This window comes from Phoca vitulina, unplaced genomic scaffold (genome assembly GCF_004348235.1).
Source record: "Phoca vitulina isolate PV1807 unplaced genomic scaffold, GSC_HSeal_1.0 scaffold1, whole genome shotgun sequence".
In the NCBI taxonomy this organism is placed as follows: domain Eukaryota; kingdom Metazoa; phylum Chordata; class Mammalia; order Carnivora; family Phocidae; genus Phoca; species Phoca vitulina.
In genome coordinates, this window is record NW_022589704.1 from 108,739,499 (window position 1) to 108,762,779 (window position 23,281).

At 37.0% G+C, this 23,281-nt stretch overlaps 1 protein-coding gene across 1 annotated transcript in view; it reads left to right on the forward strand.

Annotated features, from left to right (window-relative positions):
• The window catches only part of UGGT1 (UDP-glucose glycoprotein glucosyltransferase 1), a 115,217-nt gene that overhangs the window by 18,298 nt on the left and 73,638 nt on the right, over positions 1 to 23,281 (forward strand). Inside the window, exons 5-15 of the mRNA XM_032412794.1 lie at positions 1,186 to 1,298; positions 3,659 to 3,833; positions 4,965 to 5,061; positions 6,220 to 6,298; positions 8,707 to 8,807; positions 9,489 to 9,588; positions 10,736 to 10,796; positions 15,985 to 16,076; positions 17,875 to 18,025; positions 18,668 to 18,787; positions 20,048 to 20,133. Coding sequence (XP_032268685.1) covers positions 1,186 to 1,298; positions 3,659 to 3,833; positions 4,965 to 5,061; positions 6,220 to 6,298; positions 8,707 to 8,807; positions 9,489 to 9,588; positions 10,736 to 10,796; positions 15,985 to 16,076; positions 17,875 to 18,025; positions 18,668 to 18,787; positions 20,048 to 20,133 — 1,175 coding nt within the window. The remainder of the gene's footprint in view (positions 1 to 1,185; positions 1,299 to 3,658; positions 3,834 to 4,964; positions 5,062 to 6,219; positions 6,299 to 8,706; positions 8,808 to 9,488; positions 9,589 to 10,735; positions 10,797 to 15,984; positions 16,077 to 17,874; positions 18,026 to 18,667; positions 18,788 to 20,047; positions 20,134 to 23,281) is intronic.

Below are 23,281 nucleotides of genomic sequence, written 5' to 3' on the forward strand. Positions count from 1 at the left end.
TGTTATATGTGTTCTATTGGCTATCTAGTTGCTCTGTTTTAATGAGGGAACTTGGGAAGATTGAAAGACTATATTGCCAGTTGCCATCTATGCAGAATTTTATTACTTTTTTAAAGGGTGGTAATGAGGTATTTAAAAAAAATCTCTTCTCTTTTATTGAGACACACTGAAACATTACAAATAAAATATTATTTGGGATTTGTGTCAAAATGATCCATTGGAGTGTGGCAGGAAGGTGGATGAAATAAGATTGGCCATGAGTTGATAATACTGAAGCTGGGTCATGGGTACATGGGGCTTTATCATACTATTCTTTCTTTTCTTTGTGTGTGTAAGTTTTAGAATAATTCACAAAAAAAAATGAAGAATGTAATGAAAAGTTTTCATGTCAGTTTTTCATGGCAAGCTTTCCATTTCTCTACCTCTGAATTATTTCTCTTACATTTATAGAAAACGACATCTTAATATTAATATATTACATAAGTGACATCAGTGCACACAGCAGTACTTGTCACTCTATCCTTTCTTTTCCCATCTCATACTCATTCTTCTCAATATGCCTCCCATTAAAGTTGCAGCTTGACTTGTCTCATTATGCATTGGCATTTATGCATTTCACTTTAAACATAAACTCATGTCTCATTCAGCCTTTCCCTGGAATATCTTACTATGCTTCGTAGATAATTTTATCTTCCATCTATATTCCTTTTTAGATCCAGTTACTTTTTTAGATTCTGTGTCATTCTTCCTATTTCAGAGAGGGGTTCCAAGTTAATTTGCATATTATATTTATTATATGGACTTAAAATACTTAATAGGGACTGTGTAGTTACACTTTGATGCTTAAAGTTGAAATTTGTAAGCTTAGTTTTCTTCAAGGTACATACTGTGTTCCTTGGACATCTTTTGTTATTTTCTGAGATAGAATTTTAAAGTTCTGTTTTGGGGATGATATTAACACCTACCTATTGGGGTGATATTGGGAGGAGCTAGATGAAATAATACATAAGAAACAATGATGCATAAAAACTCTTAAATCCTGTCACATCATGGGGGTTCAGTAGATGTTAATTTTTGCTTTTACTGATGTTATTTCATTGCCATCTAATTACCTATTTAGAGTATTCACGTCCTTACTCTTTGGTTAGAGATCATTACAAGAATGTCTTGTGTCTTAAATGGCAGATAGCAGCTGATGAGCCTCCACCAGAAGGATGTAATTCATTTTTCTCTGTGCATGGAAAGAAGACCTGTGATTCTGACACCCTTGAGACTCTTCTCCTCAAAGCATCTGAAAGGTAGATTGTATGTTTCTTCATGTAAATGTCACACATTGCATTATGCTTTCTTCTGTATCAAATCTACCATCAGATTTTTCTTACGGGTTTTATAGTCTATAGGTACAGTTGCTTAGAGTATGGATTCTGGAGCCAGACTGACTAGATTTGAATCCCAGCTCCATTACTTAAAATAGTTTTGTAAACTTAGGCAAATTACTTAACCTTTCTTTCCCTATCTCATTTCGAAATGGAGATAATAAGAGTACTTAATGTTACTGTTCTTATTTAGTAATGACTGTTTGAGAAATTACATAGGCTTTGTCATTAGCTTAGTAAAGAATACCTGTGTATTAAAGCCAGTGCCTGAAGTAATGATATTAATGATAATGATCTCTCAGAGTATTATTAGTTTCAGACAAAGGAGACTATTTAAAAGATAATTGCAAGCTTAATTTGAATATTAAATTGGTAATTAATGGGCTGGCTTTTTTGCTTAATGGTAGGTTTCCTGTGGTGGACAGATATAACAGGTGCCTCTTGCTGTCTGGCTGTGGCAGTAACTGCATTGTACCTTCTTAGAGATAACAGTGATCGTTCTGTGGTGTTGCTCTGCTGTACCAGAAGAGTGTTTTAGGCAGGGTAGTTCTTCTTTAGTAAGATTATCTGCCCAGCACTTGTTCTCTGCTCACTAAATGGCATGAGAGCCTTTTACTCAGAATGACAACCAGAAAATGGGGTGCGTGTTCCAGCTATCTCCAGGTCCAGGAATGGACATTCGAAATGGCTTGTATGGTAAAGTGCTGTTCCCTTGGAGTAAACATAATTGATTTAAAAAAACTCTTTCTTTAACTTGTTAAAACAATAATGTAGGGCTTCATAAAGAAAAGAGCGATGTTGTCTCCTCTTCTGAGAGATGGTAACTATTTTTAATGGTTTGTCATATTGTTTTAGACTTTTTTCTGTGGTTATAAATTTATACAGATATGTAGGTTTATTTTTACAAGAGGTTTCTTTCCATTAGTACATGTAGGTGTACCTCATTATTTTTAATGCGTGCAAAATAACTATGTAAGAATGTCCCATCATTTTTTACTGATAGTTTTTAAAATTGTTTCCTATTTTTTTGTTTTTGTTATTATGGTAAGGTTATAGTGAACATCCGTATTTATATGTCTTTACTTTTGATGGAATAGTTTATTATAAAATAGTTTATTGTAAGAGGGAATGGCAGGTCATAAAGTCTGTGCAATAGGATCGATTAGTATCTTTTTTTTTTTTGAGAGAGCGAGCGAGTGAGTCGGGAGGGACAGAAGGAGAGAGAAAACCCTAAGCAGACTCCGCGTCTAACGTGGGGCTTAATCTCATGACCCCGAGATCACAACCTGAGCGGAACCAAGAATCAGACACCCAACTGACTGAGCCACCGAGGCCCCCAACATCTATTAATATCTTGATACCATTATTAGGGAATTTTTTGTGAGGGTGGAGTTATAAAATTCAGGAGGAAAACTTAAATCATTTAGTAGGAAGATCATAGTAGTAAAAATATGGAGGAGGGAGATGCTGTGTTGGCATTTATGTGCTTAAAGCATCCTGTCTTTTCACATTATTTGTACTTATGTTTTCAGATAAAAGGATAATCTATTTAGGGGTGCCTGGGTGGCACAGTCATTTAAGCATCTGACTCTTGATGTAAGCTCAGGTCCTGATCTCAGGGTTGTGGGATTGAGCTCTGCGTTGGGCACTGTGCTCAGTGCAGAGTCTGCTTGAGATTCTCTCTCCTCTCTCTCTGCCCCTCTCCCTGCTCATGTTCTCGTTCTCTCTAAAATATATAAAAATTAAAAAAAAAAGAAAGAATAATCTATTTATATAGTAGAAAAACTTACTAAAGTTTTAGTATTGTGAAATGTGGATATGTTTCCTTTTTCTGGCTTTCATCCTTCTTTAGGAATTGGTAACAATTATGAATCAAAGCCTGCATTTTTATAGTTGGTATTTATATAATATACTTTTATTATTTTTAGTCATGAATAAGTAAGACTAATATCTAACAGTATTCTTACTAACTGAAAACTATTTCAGATTTTGATATTCTTTGTATTAAGTTGCTTATAATCTTAAGTTATTGCTGCTGTAGCTATCTTGTACTGTTTTTAGTGTTTAAGAACTTTTTTAAGTTTAAAATTTTAAGGGGGGTAGGAGGATGGGTGAAACAGATGGGGATTAAGGAGTGCACTTGTGATGAGCACCAGGTATTGTATGGAGGTGTTGAATCACTATATTGTATACCTCAAACTAATATAGCCACTATATGTTAACTAAATGGAATTGAAATAAAAACTGAAAAAAAGTTTTAAGCTTTTAATATTTATTTTCAGACCCAAACCTTTATTGTTCAAAGGAGATCACAGATACCCCTCATCTAATCCTGAAAGCCCAGTGGTGATTTTCTACTCTGAGATTGGTTATGAGGAATTTTATAATTTCCACCGCCAGCTTATATCAAAAAGCAATGCAGGCAAAATCAATTATGTATTCAGACATTATATACTTGTAAGTATTGATTTATTTTAGCACTTTTATAAATGTTAGTTTGCCCAGCATGACCTTAGCACGTAAGCTAATAATATTCCCCGTTTATAAAATTATTTGAACTACTTTTCATCATATCTGTTATTTGCACACAGGAGGTACTTTGCTTGTGTTTCTGAAGAAATATAAAACGATTATGCTTAAAAAATGGCTTAATAAAATTTACATTGTATTTAAAAATGAACTACGTAAATTATATTTTCTAGATTTAATGTGATCAGCATACTATGAAACTGATTTTTTTTTTGAAACTGATTCTTGAATTCCATTCCTTTCAAACCTTTTTTTTTTCATTTTGGAATGTTTTCATTTGATGGAAAAGGGAGGATTTCTAAAGAGATAAAAGCAAGCAGAGTTGATTTAAAATTAAGTTTTTAAAATCTTTTGTAACATTTAGCATTTATATATATATATAGATATATATATATGTATGTATGTAAACATATCAGCCTTTAAAGTTTCTGTGTCATAATAAGCTCAGTAAAATTGCGTGGTAAGTCCATACAAGTAAAATAAAATTTTTAAATGAAAATTTGTATGAAAAGAAATAGATTTTTTTTAATATCCAGTTTTTGGCAACTACTCTCCTTCCCTCTGCTTTCCAGGCTTTATTGCTGTTACTAAAGATTAAAATATCTAAAGTGCCATCCTCATTCAGGATGGTGGTAAGCCTGTGACAGTTGGTCAGCCCAAACCCTACCTGAAGACATTTAAATTTCAATTAAAAATGAACACATAACACACATGGTCCCAACAAAGTACTTCAGGGTTTGAAACCTCATCAGTTTTAAACCCTGCTATGTAGGCTCTGGAACTTCCTTTTCTTTTTCTCCATTTCTTCACATGGTTTGGCTACTTTTGCCCTGTCAGCTGTCCCTTCATCTGGTTTTGCTTCTACTTTGGAATTCCCATTCCCATACTTGTGGAGGATACCCAAAATCTAAAGGAGGCTGGGATTCCCATGGAAGTTTAAGTATATTTTGAGTGCATAATCCTGGGTGGTGGCTATGTGGCATTAACATCCTCATGTCCTGTACACTGTGACATGTAAAGAACCAGATAGTAATGGTGGAATACTTACTCTGCTTGCAGAATCCCAGGAAGGAGCCTGTTTACCTCTCTGGCTATGGTGTGGAGTTGGCAATTAAGAGCACTGAGTACAAGGCCAAGGATGATACTCAGGTGAAAGGTGAATTTGTAAATTAAGACCAATGTGTTTTCTTTTCCTTAAATGTGAGTGAAAGGGAATTTGTTTCCTTAATGCAAAATAATAGATTTAGGAGTATGAGGAACCTGTGTTTGAATTCTGGTTCTGTTACCTCTGAGTTGGGTGATGTTAAGCGAATTCCGTAGGTCCTAAATTTTTTCTTTGTAAAGTGCAGATAATGGTATATGCCTCCTAAAGTATTTGTGAGGAGAAAATAAGATGTATAAGTAAAGAAGGTAGCACAGTGTTTTTGCACAAAAAGTTCAGTAATTGTAGCTGTTGTTATTGATGATATGTAGTTCACGAATAGCCATTGATATGTGACCCAGTGTGAAATCTTAAAACTATCTTATACTTAATGAGTAATTTTGTGTTTTTTATTATTTTCTGCATTTGGAATAGTTTTTTTTTTATGGATATACTTCCTGTTGTGCTACTCTAGAGTTCTGAATTCATTATTTCAACCACAAGTTTTTTTTTTCTCCCAAAGATTTTATTTATTTGAGAGAGAGAGAGTGAGTGAGAGAATGAGCAGAGGGAGGGGCAGAGGGAGAGGAAGAAGCAGACTCCCTGCCAAGCAGGGAACCTGACATGGGGCTCCATCCCAGGACCCTGGGATCATGACCTGAGCCAAAGACAGATACTTAACCAACTGAGCCACCTAGGTGCCCTTAAACACAAGTTTTATGTGCAGTCTATTTCTTCCTTATGTGCTCATTTTAATGATTGGTTTGAGTAAATGGAGGATAGTCTAGTACTTCATTATTCTGTCCTCAATAATTATACTTAGGATTAAGTTGCTTAATTGCAGATTCTTCAGAATTTTCATACTGAAAAATCCACTGTTCATAATTTTAAGGGTATTAATTTTGAGCTTCTTAACATATAAAATTTTCCAAAGTGTAAGGAAAAAATCCATTTTTACTTTCTCCAGAACACAAGATATATTGAAAAACACATTTATTCTGTTTGTTTAAAAAAAGACCCTGCAAAATGTTCGTTGAGGTATTCAGTGTTTTAAATGGTATTATAATTTAAGGTGTTTCTAATTTGCTTTCCATTATTCAAATTTTATGAGGTTAATAACATTTTAATTTCCCTTCTAAACAATTAGACATGTATTTGCTTGTGCTTTTATAGGAACTGAGGTAAACACTACAGTGATTGGTGAAAATGATCCCATTGATGAAGTTCAGGGGTTCCTCTTTGGAAAATTAAGGTATGGCATATTATTTTGGGAAATGCCCTTATTCTCTTAAAGCTCCAGGCTTCCTCCCATTAATAAGCATCATCTTTCTCATTACTGTCCGAGTTACAGATCTCTTCGTAGTACTTTATATATGTAATCTGATACGAAGCAATTACCACTTCACTTACTGTATAGTTTATGATCTCCAGGCATCCGAAGCACATTATTATTAAATGATATTAAGGTGGCCTGCCTATGGCTTTAGTTGATTTCCGTTTCTGGGCCTTGCAGTTGATGACATAAAGTTACATTCCAGTTTTTGATTCACATAATAGGGACATCTAATTGTTTCACTCAATTTTTCTCAAGATAATAAAAAATATTTTAAGTGAGAGAGGTCATAGCTGTTTACTTAAGCTAAGCATAGCCTCAAACAGTACAAAAAAGGTACATTCAGTTGAAATATATTAGATTTTCCTTTATATGAAAGAGGACAAAAGATGTTTTCTTGAAGAAAATTTCATAGCCATTTTATGAAAGTATCATAGAAATTTATAGCTGAAAATTCTTCTTAGTTGTTATTTTAAATGTTGTAGTTATTTCTATTATGCCTTGATAATTGTTTAGAGTCCTGAATAGTTATTTTTCTATCATGTCTTGAAAATTATTTAGAGCCCTGAATTCTGCTTTATCTGGAAATCTTAATTAGGACAGCCCCAGTGAGTTTTTTGGCTTTTGTGTTTTTGTTTGTTTGGGCTTTTTTTTGTTGTTGTTGGTAAAGGAATGGATCCTGAAGAAATATGTATAGGTCCAGTTCCATATACTTGAGCTTTAATATTTGGCCCAGTGCAATGACTTAATCAGGCTAACAGGTTAGCAGAGATGACTCAGTTCATGTTGAATTTCTGTGCACAAGTTCAGTTCATCCTATGCATATGCATGTTTCTTTGTGTTTAATGTCAGTTTGGGCCTCATTAGTATGCAATCAGATTCCATTTTTATTGAACCCAGGTTTCCAGAATGTCTTTTCATATTCATGTTTTTTATGTTTGCTTTTTGGATAGCATTATGATCTTATGTATTTAGAGCACAAAGCTAGTATGTAGAGTATTGAAGACATTTTCTTTTGTGGACATTCAGAATAGTTATTTAGCTATCTAAAGTAATGGGACCATTTTCTGATATTTTTATCATGAAGAAGGTTTTGTAGTAACTGATTGAAAATGAATTGGTTGGAAGGTGAAGAATCTGAGTAAATGTTTTACTTTATGTGGCATTTAAGAAATTTTGAGTTTCTAGCATTTAAAGGAACAGAATTACTCTACCAGCCATCTGTTGTCTGATCTAAATGATACATATCTGCGTCTTATAACTTCTGTTTTACTAGCTTTAAATAGAATGTACTATATTTCAAGATAAAACTAAAGGAAACCCAATAATCTTGGTTAGCTTAAGTTGTATTATTCATGTGATTAAAGGATTTATGAGCATGTAGCTGAAAGAAATCCATTTTGGGACTGGCAGCGATATATTTCCAGTTTTATTTTGAGAAACTAGGAAGATTAGTAAAGTATGGAAAATAATAGAACACACATGTACTTAACACCCATAATTGATGGTTGTAATCATACTTGTTTTTTGGTTCCAAAGAACTTTTTTTTTTTTAAGATTTTATTTATTTATTTGACAGAGAGAGACACAGTGAGAGAGGGAACACAAGCAGGGGGAGTGGGAGAGGGAGAAGCAGGCTTCCCGCTGAGCAGGGAGCCCGATGCGGGGCTCGATCCCAGGACCCTGGGATCATGACCTGAGCCGAAGGCAGACGCGTAACGACTGAGCCACCCAGGCGCCCCTCCAAAGAACTCTTTATCAAGTTTTTTTCCAACATACGCCTTCTTTTACTTAAAAAAAAAAAAAAGAAAGGGTAAAACACTACAGGTAGAGTTGGGGTCCCCTTTTCCCCCACTTTCAGTCCCATTACCCCTCCCTGACACAGAGAATCACTATTGTAGTGATTCATTTTTTTAATCTGTAAATTTTATGGTTTTTAAAGTTGTAATTTTCTATATTAGCTTATTTTTTTTTAAAAGATTTTATTTATTTGAGAGAAAGAACACGAGCAGGGGGAGGGGCAGAGGGAGAAGCAGACTCCCCACTGAGCAGGGAGCCTGATGCAGGGCTTGGATGCAGGGCTCCATCCCAGAACTCTGGGATCATGACCTGAGCTGAAGGCAGACACTTAACTGACTGAGCTGCCCAGGCGCCCCTATATTAGCTTATTTTTAAGAAAAATAATTATGCTTTAATATTTTTCTTATCTTGTAGGAATTTTCTTATTGCTAAGGGGAAAATCATGAAGATAAAATTGGAGCCATCTTCTAAGTGTGCTTTGAGAAGGGAAAGACAGGTTAATAAGACTGATTTTATGTTTCTTTTAGAGACCTGCACCCTGACCTGAAGGGGCAGTTGAAAGAACTCAGAAAACATCTTGTGGAAAGCACCAATGAAATGGCACCTTTAAAAGTTTGGCAGTTGCAAGGTAGTAAACATATAGAGGAATCACTGGCCTACTTTTTGACTAAATTTTATGGTATTAAAAAAAATTTAGAATTTGAAATTAATGTTATCTATTTGCCAAATTCTGAAGGTACCACAGCTTTTCAATATAGAGTGATTGATTATGACTAATCAGAAAAGAAAGGAAGTCCTTTTAGAGATAGATAACACTATGCAGAAGTAGATATAAAAATGAGTGCCAGGTCTTTATCTGTGTAAACAGATACATAAATGGGTAATAGTACAAACATGTTTGTCTTAGTCTTTATGTTTATATATATGTTTCTTGAACAGTGTATCTGTTGAATGTTAAAGACATTAACATGGCAGGATATATTTTTGCTTTTCTGGTCCAAAGATCTAGTTATCACATTATTTTTTTTAACATAATTTACTAAAGTCTTTTGCTATACTTTGTGGGGACCTATGAAGTGAATAAAACCTGAAATTAAATCATGGGCACTCTCTGAAATGGTTGCATTCTCAATTACCAAGAAAATTGTGAGAAAGAAATTTTTTTTCTTATTTCTCTTTGCATTAGATTAATGCACTTTAAATTGTATTTGACCTTGTTGCAGATCTCAGTTTCCAGACTTTAAATTGTATTTGACCTTGTTGCAGATCTCAGTTTCCAGACTTTAAATTGTATTTGACCTTGTTGCAGATCTCAGTTTCCAGACTGCTGCCCGAATCTTGGCTGCTCCTATTGAATTAGCTTTGGTAGTTATGAAGGATCTTAGTCAAAATTTTCCTACCAAAGCCAGGTAATAAAGAGTAAGGCTCTGACACATTTTTCTCTTTGACACATACATTAATTATCTTCATGTGTACATGCAAAATGAGGTGAGTAAAATATGAAAATGCTTAGAAAATTTAAGTTTTACTACCAGTACCATACTGCTAATCATGCTGTCTTTTTGGGAAGGTGGCAATGCCATACACTGTGTGGTTGGAGAGACCCATCTAGCTTGTGTCCTTGGCTCTGCCACTTGCTAGTTGCATGATGTTTGCAAATAAGCAACCTCTCTTTACCTCACTTCCTCAGCAGTAAAATGGAAATAATGATACCTACCTGTCAGGATTGGATGAGTTAACAAAATCTGATGTCTGCAGATATAACTAATCTAGGGTCTGGCATGGACTATAATGTTTTGTTCCTGAAGAGTTTCATATACATCATCTTATTCAAACTTGATGAGGAAAATGAGTTCTAGAGGGTTTTTTTTCATGGTGACACAATAAGATTTTGAATGCAGCTTTTTTTGATATTGCTTTCAGTTGTATAATGGTCCTCCACATCTTCTAAAAAATGATTTTAAAAGCCAAATTTTTAGAGACTAATGATTTAAATGGTTGCCAGTGTTTTTCTTGAATAACTGAACAAGGTGTTTTGACTTCTGATGTGAGATATTTTATAAATAAGTTTGTTTATTTGATTAGTCTTGGAAAATATTTCTTAGACTTATAAATCATATAGTACATTCTCATTTAGTTCAGCAGGCTGTTGAAGATATACATGTAGGATTACACCTCTGCCAAAAGTGCTCAAATAGTATGAGCAGTCTGTCACCTTAATTTAACATTAGCCTTTAGCCTGTGAACAGTAAAGATCATATATAGGAATGGAGTTACACATGCTTAACCTAAGATCTTGGGGATAACTGCACTTGCTTTAAAATGCTGCTACTACTGCTACTTTTCTGTGGCATCATATCTTGTAGTAAAATGAAAATATACGTACACCTGAATGGAGAAATGTATTTAATTATTTGTGAAGGTGAAGGTTTTTTTTTTCATTTAGTTTTTTGTAATGTATTGAGCAATGTGTTGTTTTATACATAAATATAGGGAAATTGAAGACATTTATATCAAATGTTAAACTAAACACTAATAACATTTTTATTTCTTTAGAGCAATAACAAAAACAGCAGTGAGTTCGGAACTTAGAACCGAAGTGGAAGAGAATCAGAAGGTATTACCCAGTGAAAAATCACTATTTTCCTTTCTGTTTTGTATTGTATCTTTAAAGATGAGGAAATCTGAGTTACATCAATGACATTTAACAGTTTTACTCTCCTTTTAGTAAAGATGGTGGTGTTTTATTTCTGTAATCGTTTTTTATATTTTTAATTTTTAATCAGGGTTGAATATGAATATAATTCAAACATCAGGGGTGCCTGGGTAGCTCAGTTGATTAGGTGTCCAACTCTTGATTTTGGCTCAGGTCATGATCTAGGAGTCCTGGGATCAAGCCCTGTGTCAGGCTCTGCACCAGGTGTGGAGTCTACTTGTCCCTCTTCCTCTGCTCCTCTCCCCACTCCTGCTTGCTTGTGTGTGTGCTCTCTTTCTCTCTCAAATAAATAAATAAATAAAATCTTAAAAAAAAATCAGATGGTGCCACCACTTTGTTTAGATAAACAGCATCCTCCTAACATGACTTCCTCCCTGTTTTGTCCCCCTTACTAGAAGTATCTGCTTTCAACACTAAGCTAATTGTTTTGATATTTATCCCCAGATTTCTAGCAAGTTTGAACTGGTACGGTGTTTTCCAATTTCAACCTTATGTCTTGGCCTCCATTACAAGGATGAAGTTTAACTTTCTTTCACTGCCCCTCACCCCTGTGTCTGCCATTACTCCACATTGGTACTTCCCTGTCTCTCCAATTTCTCTGTATATTTTTGTTGTGATTTCATTGATTTTTGTTCTGCTCCACTGTCGTCTGGTGGTTCTTTATGTCTAGGGCATACCAGTTATCCTGGGACCTTGCTTTAATCTCTTTTGTTGGATCTCCTATTCTTGGATTCCAGGTCTTCTTTGTTTTTGGTTTACTCCCTTATTTTGGTGTAGCACATTATTCTTCATGAGAAGAGTTGCATGTGAGGTAAATTTCAGACTCTGAGAAATCAAATTTCCGATTTCTGGTTTTTTTTTTTAAAGATTAATTAATTTATTTGAGAGAGAGAGAGAAAACACAAGCAGGGAGGAGGGGCAGAGGGAGAGGGAGAAGCAGTCTCTCCACTGAGCAGGGAGCCTGATGTGGGGCTCGATACCAGCTGGGATCATGTCCTGAGCTGAAGGCAGACGCTTAACCGACAGCCACCCAGACATCCCTCCATTTCTGTTTTTATTGATATCTTGGCTGGGTATAGAATTCTAGATTGGAAGTCATTTAGAAGTTTTGTTACCAGACCAAAGTGGGTCTGCTCCTTGGTAAGTAATAAGACAGAGACTATACCAGGTAGAGTTGCCTTCAGAGGTCATCTTTATTTGTATAAATAGGGAGATCACAGGGAATAATTTCCAAAGCCATGACTGTTCCAATAGGGGTAAGCTGCCTCCTTTTATTAGGGTTTGGGATGACTATTCCCTAAACTGGGGACTTTAACATTATAATGAGGCTGAGGAAGGAGCACTTTCTGATTCATCTGCACAGGTGTCATCCATTTATCCTCAAGTTTCTTTCTCTGTTCCAGCAATTTGTTAGTTTCTAAAAGATGAAATTGACAGACTGAACCTTTTAGGAGTTTCCTGAGTTCAGTAGGTCAGTCCTGAGTTCAGGGGGTCAAGGGTGACAGTTTGAAGGCATTGCTTCTTGGAATTTTGGTTTCTATTGTGGATATTGAGAAATCTGAACCCTTGGTATGAGATCTGTTTTTTCTTTCCAGAATCATTCAGGATCTTTTCTTCAGCCCTATAATCTGAAATTTCACAATGCTGTGCCTTTTAAGAAAATCTCTGTACTGTTGGGTGAATGGTGGCCCCTCCAAATCTGGAAAACAGTTTCCTTTAGTTTTGGGAAATTTGCTTGAATTATTTCTTTGCATCATTCCCTCTGGTTTCTCTTTTTTGTTTTCCTGGAATTCTTCATTTTTAAGGTATTGCATCTCCTTGACTAGTTTGTCCTAATTAAAAAATACATTTTATTTCTTATTTTCCAGTTCTTTTATGTTTTATTTTTAAACTTTCTGGGAAAGATTTTCAACTCCTTTGTTGATATTTTTCCTTTAGTTTTCAAATCTTTAATTTCCAAGGGTTATTGTTCTTAGATTCCTCTTTTTATGGTGTTCTTTTACCTTTCTGAAGCTATCAGTGGTGCATGTGTATGTTTTCTTCTCTCTTTTAATTTAGTTATTTAAAAATTTCTATTTATTTATTTATTTATTTTGTTAATCACCATATATTACATCATTAGTTTTTGATGTAGTGTTCCATGATTCATTGTGCATAACACCCAGTGCTCCATGCAGAACGTGCCTTCTTTAATACCCATCACCAGGCTAACCCATCCTCCCACCCCCTTCCCTCCCCTCTAGAACTCTCAGTTTGTTTTTCAGGGTCCATCATCTCTCATGGTTTGTCTCCCCCTCCTATTCCCCCCCCTTCATTCTTCCCCTCCTGCTATCTTCTTCTTTTTTTTTTCTTAACATATATTGCATTATTTGTTTCAGAGGTACAGATCTGAGATTCAACAGTCTTGCACAATTCACAGCGCTCACCATAGCACTTACCCTCCCCAATGTCTATCACCCAGCCACCTCACCCCTCCCACCCCCCCCACTCCAGCAACCCTCAGTTTTATTTATTTATTTTTAAGATTTTATTTATTTATTTGACAGAGAGAGACACAGCGAGAGAGGGAACACAAGCAGGGGGAGTGGAAGAGGGAGAAGCAGGCTTTCCCGCTGAGCAGGGAGCCCGATGCAGGGCTCGATCCCAGGACCCTGAGATCATGACCTGAGCCGAAGGCAGACACGTAACGACTGAGCCACCCAGGCGGCCCTGTTTTCTTCTCTCTTGCACCATCTGTTTCCTCTTAAGTTGACTTTCTTTTTGTCTTGGTCTCTTGTCTTTAATGTTAGAGGCTTTCCGTACATGTTTGGTGAACCGCTGCTCATATTGAAGAGAATGAGGCAGTAAAGAGCTTGTGGGAAGCCTTAAGAATGAGGCTTTTGACTGTAGGCTCTCCTGGTATGACAATTTCCTAGTTCACCCCAGTTCACCCTCAGGTGTCAGTATCCTGATACCTTTCCTCTTGAGCTGTTCAGTCACCAGAAAAGGATCTTCTGATCTTCTGCCTGGAGGGTGAAGTCTGGCTGCCTGAGTAGAACTTCCACCCAGTCCCCAGTTTTCAGTGAGGGGTCCCTGCCCTCAGTTGTGCTTCATTTCCCCAAGTTCCCAGATTCTCTCTTTCACTCTTTCCAGGGAATTTTCCTCCATTTTTCTGGAGTAGAGGGAGTCATGACAGCAGTCACCTTACTGTGTGAGCAGGGGAGTCTGAGGGCTCTTATCTTTAAAAAGCCGTCCATCAGAACTCATTTTCTAGCCTAGTGATTACCCCCTCATACATGTGTTCTTTGTGCTGTCAATTCTTGAGCCTTTTGAAGAGTTCCACAGGATAACTTGTGGTTTCTGTTGGCTTTTCCCACTGTTGGCCTGCCATTCAGCTTTCTCGGGGTTGCTAAGACAGTTGCTATTCATGCATTTCCTTTCCACCTTCCAAAATTAATTGCCCTTTTTCTTTTTTTGTTCTCTTTGTTGTGGATTTATAACTTTATAAAAGTCCCTTTTTAAAAAACTGACATTTCAACAGAGTTTCAGGAGGGAAAAAAAGAAATGCTTGTGTTCGGTCTACTAACTTTACCCCAGATTTTTTAAACCTTTACATGTGAGATATTAATTACATAGATCTGAGGAATAAGTAAACCAAATTTATCTGAAATATTTACTAAGTTGAAGAAACCTTATTAACAGTTTTTATTTACTTTATTTTTGATTTCCAGAATAACAGTACCAATACTTAAGCCTTTTTCCCCCGCAAGAGAACAAAACATTGAATTATATAGACTGTAGTATTTCCTGGATTCTTTTTTTTTTTTTTTATTAAATGTTTTGTTAAAGTATAAAATACAAAAATATACAACACATGCAAAAATGTGCACAAATCCTCTATCTTTAGTGTGATGCATTTTCACAAAGTGAACTTTGCTCTGTTACCAGCACCCAGATCTTGAAATAGATAGGAGTCATGTTTAGCAGCTCAGAATCAGTGTTTCTTACAGTCAGAGGGTATACAGCCTGGGTGTCAGTGGACATGGAGTTTTTCTTTCCCATGTAGGAAATTCCATTTCTGAATTGATGCAACTCTCCATTTTCCCCTTATTTTATCTGCACTTTAATCCTTGCAGGGCAAAGAAACAGAGGCTGTGGCTTCCTCATCGTTTTATGCTTTACGCATGCAATACTGGACCTTAAAGTTTACTTCTCTTAGTCTGCTGACTCCTGGGAAATGAAGGGAGCTCAACAGTCCCTGTCCTTCTTGTTCCTGTGAGAACTAAGGGCTTAAGTTCTGTCCCTAGTATCTGAGTAGTTTTTTCCCTTTGCTGTGTGGATTAGCTCCCTGTGGTGTGGAATATGAATAGTAGTCCCAGTTTCCTTGGAAGGAAAGAGTAATTAAATGGAAAGATAGAAGTCAACAGAAGCTACAGCATGGCATCCAAGCAGTGTGTCTGATGGGTCAGGCAGGTCTGAAGGGCTGCAGGGACTGCACAGTCACCTGTGTGTCAGGGAGCCACCATCTCAGGGAGAAGCAGTTGAAGGGCCCCATGGAGACCAGGGTCTTGGACAGTTAGGTGCACGTGGGTGCTGTCTCCAGGGCAGCAACTCAGCTTCTTAGTGTGCATTAGTTTGAAGGTTTAAGGGAGGTGTGGGGTCTTGAAACCCTTTTAGATTAGATCCCCGGAGTTCATCAGGAAGGCCCAGCTGTTAGTGACTGCTATCACCACCTTGGTTGGCATCACAAACAGTAAATAGTAAAAGAAGTCCCCTTTTATGAAAATGACCCTCAGCACTTGGCTTATTTAATCAATCTCCCTCCTCCTCCTTCCCCCAACATTATGGGAAACAGTTGTATTAATCGTAGTTGGAAGGAGGAAAGGGAGGAGAGGTATATTTCACATGAAACAGTAGTTTCATTACAATGTAGTAAATGCTAAGAATGGTCTGTGGGAGTACATAAAAGGAAATCTTAACCCAGCCTTAGGGTTTCCTATAATAAATAAGAGGATGCAACATTTGCACATACACTAAAGTCAGAAAGATGGAAATTTTTGTTAAACATTCTCTTCTTGCTCCTTAACTTTTTTTTTTTTTAATATTTTAGTATTTCAAAGGAACTTTAGGATTACAGCCTGGAGATTCCGCGCTGTTTATCAATGGACTTCATATTGATTTAGATACACAGGATATATTCAGGTATGGATAATATTTTTTATTCTCTGGAAAGGTTTTATGATGTTAGCTTCTCATAGCATGTTCAGATTGTTTTTCCTACTTGACGTGGCATGTTGCAAAGCCTAATGGCTTACCGGGTGGAGTGAGTAATGAGTCCTGAGTCCTGAGTGGATGACTGGGATGACACAACCATACTGTCATTTGTTATTATAATGTACTTTCAAGGCCTTGGACATTGAAGGCCTAAGTGTCTTTCGCGGATGCCCTTTTAGAGCTATAGTTTTCCTCTTATCCATAAAAAGAGAGTGTGAGTGGGTTCTTTTACTTATGGAAACAGTGTGCAGTAGGTTTATTCAAAATGCTGCCTCTGCCTCCCGTGTCTCAGAAGGTGTTCCATCTTACATATATTATTTGAATATCTAGGGACGCCTGGGTGGCATAGTTGGTTAAGTAGCTGACTGTTGGTTTCGGCTCAGGTCGTGATCTCAGAGTTGTAATATTTTTTTTTTTTTTTTTTTTAAAGATTTTATTTATTTATTTGAGAGAGAGAGAATGAAAGACAGAGAGCATGAGAGGGAGGAGGGTCAGAGGGAGAAGCAGACTCCCTGCAGAGCAGGGAGCCCGATGCGGGACTCGATCCCGGGACTCCAGGATCATGACCTGAGCCGAAGGCAGTCGCTTAACCAACTGAGCCACCCAGGCGCCCTCAGAGTTGTAATCTTAAGAGTCGTGAGATTGAGCCCCATGTGGAGTCTGCTTGGGTTTCTCTTTCCCTCTCCCTTTGTCCCTCCCTTGCTCTCTCTCTCCTTTCTCTCTCAAATGGATAAATACATCTTAAAAAAAAAAAAAGTATCTACCTTTTTATATTGTTAAAATGTAGTTCAGGACTAACTTGCTCTAAATTGACCTTATGAATTTTGGGGGGCAGGTGGATAGTTAGGTGGAATTCAGATTTTGTTCTTGGAATTAAGATTGACACAGTTGACACTATGGCTTCATAATAGTGAAAACAAAAGCTACTGCTACTGCTTCCGAAGAACCAGTTCCCCCAATAAGATATTTTAATTGAGCTTTTATGTCCTCCTACAGCTTTTCAGAGCTAGTAAAAAAAATAAAATGGATGTGGATGCTTTAAAAAGATTGTCCAGATTTGTAATTTTTTTTTAAGTAAAAAATATGCGCCTTTCTCTTTAATTTTTCAGAGTTTACAAATTGAGTACTTGCTTATTTAAACAGTTTTAAGTGATACACAGATAAAAGAACTAAGAAAAGGAGAGTCTTCATCCTGGCTTCTTATTTCTTCTTCCTTCCCATCTTTTCTACTTTCCCTAGCAAACCTTTATGTTAGGTATAAATTCTTCCAGACCTTTTACTGTGGTTGTATATGTATGCATCTTGTAAATTGACACTGATGTTGTAACCTATGTTAAATCTATATAATGTAGTTACTTTTTAAAATAAATTTTTAATTATGAGATAATTGCAGATTTATGTAGAAATAATACAGAGAGGTTACCATAGTGTTTTTTTTAAAACATGCAGTGTAAAATTCAGATGAGGATTATTTCATCCTCAAATTGTGTATTTATATTTAGAGAGAATTTTATATCTGATAGATACATTGATAAGTTTAATAAGAAGCAAGTCCTACCTACGTCGTTGTCTATATTTTGATGAGATGAAGCAAGGGGAAGAGCTCCCTTTTTTGATTTCTTGGCTAGTTTGAACAGGGCATTGAATTTGAACTGATAAATCTTTTCATGGTGAGGTTTTTTTTTGTTTTTAAACTTTTTCTACTAAATACCTTTTTTCCCCCCAGTCTGTTTGATATATTGAGGAATGAAGCTCGGGTAATGGAGGGTCTGCATAGATTGGGAATAGAAGGCCTTTCTCTGCATAATGTTTTGAAACTGAACATCCAGCCCTCTGAGGCCGACTATGCTGTAGACATCCGGAGTCCTGCTATTTCAGTAGGTATTCTGTTGGCGTGTCCAAGGGTCACTGGCATTTTGTTATGGTTTTCTCATTGTGTTTTGTGCATATATGTGAGAATTTATTTGGGGTGGATACCTAGAACTAGAATACTTCTCTAAAGTGACTGTTTTCCTCTCTCTCAAGTGACTATTCCAGGCACCAGCATTGGGTGAGAGTTCCAATTGCTCTATACCCTTGCCTGTTCTTGGATATTGACAAACTTTAAAATTTAATGATTGTGAAATTTCACCGTGGTTTTAGTTTCTAATTCTCAGATTACTAGTGAAGATGTACATCTTTACTTGTGTTAATTGCCTTGTTGGATTTCCTCTGTAAATTTCTTCATATCCGTAGCTTATTTTCTTTTCTCATATGTTGTGGACCTTTTTTTATTGATAGGTTAGATTTCTATACATGGTCTTGATACTAGTCCTTTAATGGTTTTGTAGGTTGCAAGTATCTTCTGTTCTGTGGCTTGTGTTTTAGTCACTCATTTTTCTACTTGATCTTTGTATTTTTGAAAATGGTCTTTCCCTTGTGATTCTTCTTAAAATCATTTCAAGTCTTACTGTTATTTCTGGTAATTTCACTAATAGTGACTAAAGTGTATGCACCATGTTGTGCTATTTTTTTCCTAGTGGATCAACAACTTGGAGGTTGACAGCAGATACAATTCATGGCCTTCTAGTCTACAAGAGTTGCTTCGACCCACCTTTCCTGGTGTTATCCGGCAGATCAGGAAAAACTTGCATAACATGGTGAGTAAAACTACTTATTGTCTGGTGATGAGCTCTGTTTCTCTCTTGCCTTCTCGCCTACCTTTAAGCCATATCTAGACTGTTCATTTCTGTCCTGTACTAGCTGCTTCTCCCATCACTATCACCACTAAATATGTTCTTCTTCTACCTCCACATTCAAACTGAAGGGTTTTTAAATGTATTGATCATGTGTGAGGCTGTGAGATGTCACAGTAGCAATACTGCCTCCATCAGCTTGTAAAGAAATGTTCCTCATCCTTAACCTGAAAGTTTAGGCCATGTTGTTTTAGTTTTTTAAGATTTATTTTAGAGAGAGAGAGCGCGAGCGAGCCTGCAAGCAAGAGCGGGGGGAGGGGCAGAGGGAGAAGGAGGGAGAGAGAATCTTAAGCAGACTCTGCACTGAGCATGGAGCCTGACGTGGGTCTCGACCTCATGACCCTGAGATCACAGCCTGAGCCGAAACGGAGAGTCAGACACTTAACTGACTACGCAGCCCAGGGGCCCCTTATTTTAAAGATAGTTTTACTCAGAAGATGAATATGCTGCTACTCTTTTCCTTTAATATCTTAATCTCTAAAACTTAAATAAATCTTTCTGTGAGCTCCTACTTGTTATTCCTTATTTCACTGCTTTAGAGAGAGAGAGGAGGAGGTTTCTTAGTGGGCCCTCTTTTTCCCTGTCATTTCTTCCTTTCCCACCATTTACTCTTAAAGAGATTGGGGGCAGGTCTCCTTCCCCAGAACGTGCAAGGGAAACTGTCCTCTATACTTGTCTGACTTTTGAAACCACTTTTTTCCTTCCTAGTCAAAATTTCATCCTCTTTTTCTTCCTATATATCTGAACTTATTAAACGGGGTTATAGATGTATTTAAAGCACATCATGGGATCTTAATACATGATAGCTATAATTTGATCTAAAAATTGAGTTTTAAATGAATTCTTAATTCAGAAATGCTTAGAAATGAATACACAGAAAAGATAATCTCAGTTTTCTAAGGTAGGAGAGTTCTTAAAACTTGGGTTTTTTTAGGTGTAGTAAAACTATGGATGTTAGTAATCTGCAACACAGTTCCCATGTTATTAGCAGAATATCATGAGAGTACTGCATTCTTTTGAACATTAAGGAGGGAAACTGCTGTTTGTGTAACTCCTCTTTCGTGTGGTTCAGGAGTTCCTGGAAGTACAAAGAGTAACAGCATTTTTATGTGACATTAGAATAAATTTCATTTTATGTGTTCCTTTCCCCCTTCCCCTTTACAGGTTTTCATAGTTGATCCTGCTCATGAGACCACAGCAGAGTTGATTAACACAGCTGAGATGTTCCTCAGTAATCATATACCACTAAGGTAACACTGGTATTGATTGAATGATATATATCTAATTAGCGGAGGTTTTGTCATTCTTAAATGCAAGTCTGGTGCTACTGGATAATTAATAGTCGGATCATTAATGGCAGTTGTATCTTTTGTTTAAGTATGAAGCAGTATCTTTTGGGGTAGAAAATTTGATTCTCAATGAATAAAAGCTTACCACCAGTGAATTATTAATAAATAGCTCATGTAAAAATAGTTTGTGGTCTCAGCTTGCTTCCCAGTGAAAGGGAATTTTCCTAGGTAAGTGTCCACATCACAAAGCCTATTTCTGCTTTCACTGGAGATAAAGAGCTTTGCCAACAACTTTTTTAGACTGGCAAGGACGAAATGTACCTGTAGCTTTTTGTAGACGCAGACACATTTGTTTTATTTGCATTGCCAAATCTACCAACAGGGTACTTGAATGGCTGGGTTTTTCACTGTGCTTTTTTAAGAACAGCATTTTAATGCTTTACAAATACATGCTAAGATATTTTCACTTATATTCTTTTTTTTCAAAGATTTTATTTACTTAGAGAGAGTGAGAGATTGAGATCACGCGCAAGGGGGAAGGGTAGAGGGAGAAGCAGACTCCCCGCTGAGCAGGGAGCCTGATGCGGGACTCGATCCCAGGACCCTGGGATCATGGCCTCAGCCGAAGGCAAACGCTTAGCCCATTGAGCTACCCAGGCGCCCATTTTCACTTATATTCTGAGTAATGTCGACCAAAATCTGAATTCTTAGAAAAGATGAAAATAGAGAAGAAGAAAAGTCTAGCTAACAAATGTAGTGTGTTCTATGCCCAGCACTGAGCTAAATGCTGTGGATAGTATCTAAGCTGTATTCCTACCTTCTTGGAAAAAATACTGTTCATACTTTCAGACACTTTAAGAAAATATTTGATCAGATTCTAGGTTATGTCCTAGTCATAGTGCTTTAGAATTTCAGGGAAGCAAAAGATTATGAACTAAGATATTTGGGAGGGACAAAGGTTTCATGGAACAGTTGGCTATTAGTTAAGCTTTGAAGAAAATAGAGGGTTTTTATTGATGGAAAAGTAGAGATTTTGTTTAGTGAAATTTTTCATGTAAAACGTGCATACCGGGGCGCCTGGGTGGCTCAGTTGGTTAAGCGACTGCCTTCGGCTCAGGTCATGATCCTGGAGTCCCGGGATCGAGTCCCGCGTCGGGCTCCCTGCTCAGCAGGGAGTCTGCTTCTCCCTCTGACCCTCCCCCCTCTCATGCTCTCTCTCTATCTCATTCTCTCTGTCAAATAAATAAAATCTTAAAAAACAAAAACAAAAACAAAAACATGCATACCCCCTGGTTTGATGGAGGACTGAACTACTGGATTGCAGCCAGAGCTATATTTTGATTAAAAGAGAAATAAAAGAACGCAGAAGAAGTTGGCCCATGTTACACGATGGGCACTAAGTAAATATTTGTTGAATTTCATTGAGGGACAAGAAGAGGGAATGCGGTTTTCACATTGTGAAGGTAGGTGAGAAGACACTTACTGGCGGTAGAGAGGAGTGTTGGCATACATAGTTGGTGGAGAGACCCAAGGCAGACTGGCTATTGTTTTAGTCTTTGTTTCCCTTGATGTGGTACACCAGGTTGTTGACAGGGGCTGAGGAGAGGAGGGGACAAACCTGGGAGACTCCCTAGTGGTACTTGTTAAGAGGCTGGGCCTGAGAGAAACAGAAGTCTGAAGGGGCCTAGCTAACAGAAAAACTCTGATGCCCTTTCTAGAAATTGGAAACGTGGAAAGGGGAAGTCCTTTGTGAGGAGATACTTAGCTCTTATTTTTGTTTTCATGAGAATAACATTTAAGTCATTTCTGCCTAGAACCTACTCATATGATTTCTGTTTTAAGTGGGATTTTAAAAAACATACACAATTTTTATCTATAAACAAACTGTCTTGCCACCACCATCTACATATACACACACTCTCTACATACCACAGGAGAGCATGATGTTTGATATGTATCTTTTTGTATTTTCTTCTATTTTTAGGCTTTACCTCTTTCTCTTTTTAATTAATAGACTTTGTATTTTTTAGAGCACTGTTAATTAGCCTGTATTGATACATTATTATTAACTAAAGTTCATAGTTTACATTTGGGTTCATTGTTTGCATTGTATAGTCTGTGGGTTTTGACAAATGTGTAATGACATGTTTCCACCATCACACAATCCTACAGAATAGGTTCACTGTCCTCCACATCCTCCGTGCCCCACCTGTTTGTCCTTCCCTCTCAACTGCCGGCAACCACTGGTCTCTTTACTGCCTCCATTGTTTTGCCCTTTCCAGACTCATGATATATATATCATTATTAGATTGGCTTTTTTTTTCATTTAGCAGTATGCTTTTAAGGTTTGTCCATATCTTTTTTTTTTTTTTTAAGATTTTATTTATTTATTTGACAGAGAGAGAGACAACGAGAGAGGGAACTCAAGCAGGGGGAGTGGGAGAGGGAGAAGAAGGCTTCCTGTGGAGCTGGGAGCCCGATGCGGGGCTCGATCCCAGGACCCTGAGATCATGACATGAGCTGAAGGCAGACGCTTAACAACTGAGCCACCCAGGCGCCCCTGTCTTTGTCTTTTTATGGCTTGATAGACCATTTCATTTTATCACCAAATAATGTTACATTATATAGGTGTACTCTGGTGGTGGTGGTGTTTTTTTTTTTAATCCAGTCACCTCTTGGTAAACATCTTGGTTGCTTCCAAATTTGTGTAATTATAAATAAAGTTGCTGTAAATATCCGTGTGTAGATTTTTGTATGGACATAAGTCTTCAGCTCATTTGAAGAATACCAAGGGGCACAATTGCTTTATCTTATGGTAAAAAGTGTTTTATAAGAAATTGCCACACTGTCTTCCAAAGTGGTTCTACTATTTTGCATTCTTACCAGCAATGAGTAAGAGTTCCTGTTGCTCCAGGTTCTCTCCAGAATTTGGTGTTGTCAGTGTTTTGGATTTTAGCTATTCTAATAATTGTGTAGTGGGATCCCATTGTAGTTTTTTTTTTTTTTAAGATTTTATTTATTTATTTGACAGGGGGAGAGATAGCGAGAGCTGGAACACAAATAGGGGAAGTAGGAGAGGGAGAAATAGGCTTCCCGCTGAGCAGAGAGC